Source organism: Propithecus coquereli, unplaced genomic scaffold (assembly GCF_000956105.1).
Source record: "Propithecus coquereli isolate 6110/MARCELLA unplaced genomic scaffold, Pcoq_1.0 Scaffold79, whole genome shotgun sequence".
In the NCBI taxonomy this organism is placed as follows: Eukaryota; Metazoa; Chordata; class Mammalia; order Primates; family Indriidae; genus Propithecus; species Propithecus coquereli.
In genome coordinates, this window is record NW_012154062.1 from 340,517 (window position 1) to 341,922 (window position 1,406).

Sequence of the window (1,406 nt, forward strand, 5' to 3'; positions counted from 1 at the left end):
ACAACTAAAAATATATAGAAAAAACTAGCCGGGCATGGTAGTGCATGCCTGTAGTCCCAGCTACTCAGGAGGCTGAGGCAGGAGGATCGCTTTAGCCCAGGAGTTTGAGGTTGCTGTGAGCTAAGATGACGCCACGGCACTCTAGCCCGGGCAACACAGTGAGATTGTGTCTCAAAAAAAAAAAAAAAAAAAATTAAGAACATACGATAATTTACTGCAATGGTTTCCACTTGGAATGCAGGAGTGAACAGAATATGATTGAGGAAGGATACATGGAGAGCTTCAGTTATGCTAGGAGCATTCTGTTATTAGTCTAGGTGGTGAGTAAAAAGGTGTTAATTCTCTATACATTTTGGTTGATGGAAATGTATTATGATTTTTTAAATGTAGTGCTTTTAAGAAAAAAGTGTAAGTCCAAATTAGCTTCCCATTGCTCAGGTAAGCAGGGAAAATTTCCCCTCTGACCCTTCCTGTCTTTCCTCTCATGGTAACTGGTATAGAGATCAAGGAAACTTCTCCAATCAGCACTTTGAAGATCAAATGGAACCCCAGATACCTGCTTGACAATTCCGACAGCAATGTGCACCATATCTGTAGTGCTCTTTAAAGACCTTTGAGCACTATCTGAGCCATTTCTGTGGAGAGAGAAAGGAAGGGGTCTTGGAAATTCATTGTCTGAAGGCTTTTGCTGCAGTTTTAAGTTTGCTCTGATTCCAGTTTATCAAGAATTTGAGGACGCCAACAGAAAGACCTGAAATTTGATTCTGAATATGCTACTAACTAGCAAAAGGAAGAACTCCTTAAGCTTTTAAAATGCTATATGTGAATTTTCAATGGTTTGAAATGCCAATTTTTATATCTTTATGACAGTTTTGTTTGAGTATAATGATACCTTTAATTTTTTAAATGGATGATCTTGAAAAGTCAAGTAACCTTTTCTAGGGCTCTCTTCCTTTTCCTTAAAATGTTGAGATTTTGACAGCTAAGGTCTCCTTCTTCTACAAAATGCCCTTGTTTAGCTCATACAAAATTTCTATGGCTAGTCCTGCTCTCTGCTGTCCTTCAGAGTGGTGTATCTGACAGCGTACTCGACACACACACTTGGACATCTAAAAGTAATCTCCAGCTGAACAGGTTTAAAGCAGAACTTTGAATTTGATTCTCAGACATTTATACCCTTACCACTGCCCTAAACCCAATTCTCTTCCATTCTTCCGTATGTCAGTTTTAGTGACCTCCTTCTCCCAGGTGTTCAGGCCAGAAACTGTGGAGTCATCCTAGATGACTAAATACGAGTAAATACCTTGTGTTTACTCCATTTGCAAATCGTACCAGATGCCCCCTCAAAACATATCTGTAGGCCGGGCGCAGTGGCTCACGCCTGTAATCCTAGCTCTCTGGGAGGC

General features: G+C 40.3%; 1 protein-coding gene across 1 annotated transcript in view; it reads left to right on the forward strand.

Annotated features, from left to right (window-relative positions):
* ZDHHC2 (zinc finger, DHHC-type containing 2) overlaps positions 1-1,406 on the forward strand; it is a 78,134-nt gene that overhangs the window by 76,444 nt on the left and 284 nt on the right. The window contains exon 5 of the mRNA XM_012662902.1: positions 526-580. Coding sequence (XP_012518356.1) covers positions 526-580 — 55 coding nt within the window. The remainder of the gene's footprint in view (positions 1-525; positions 581-1,406) is intronic.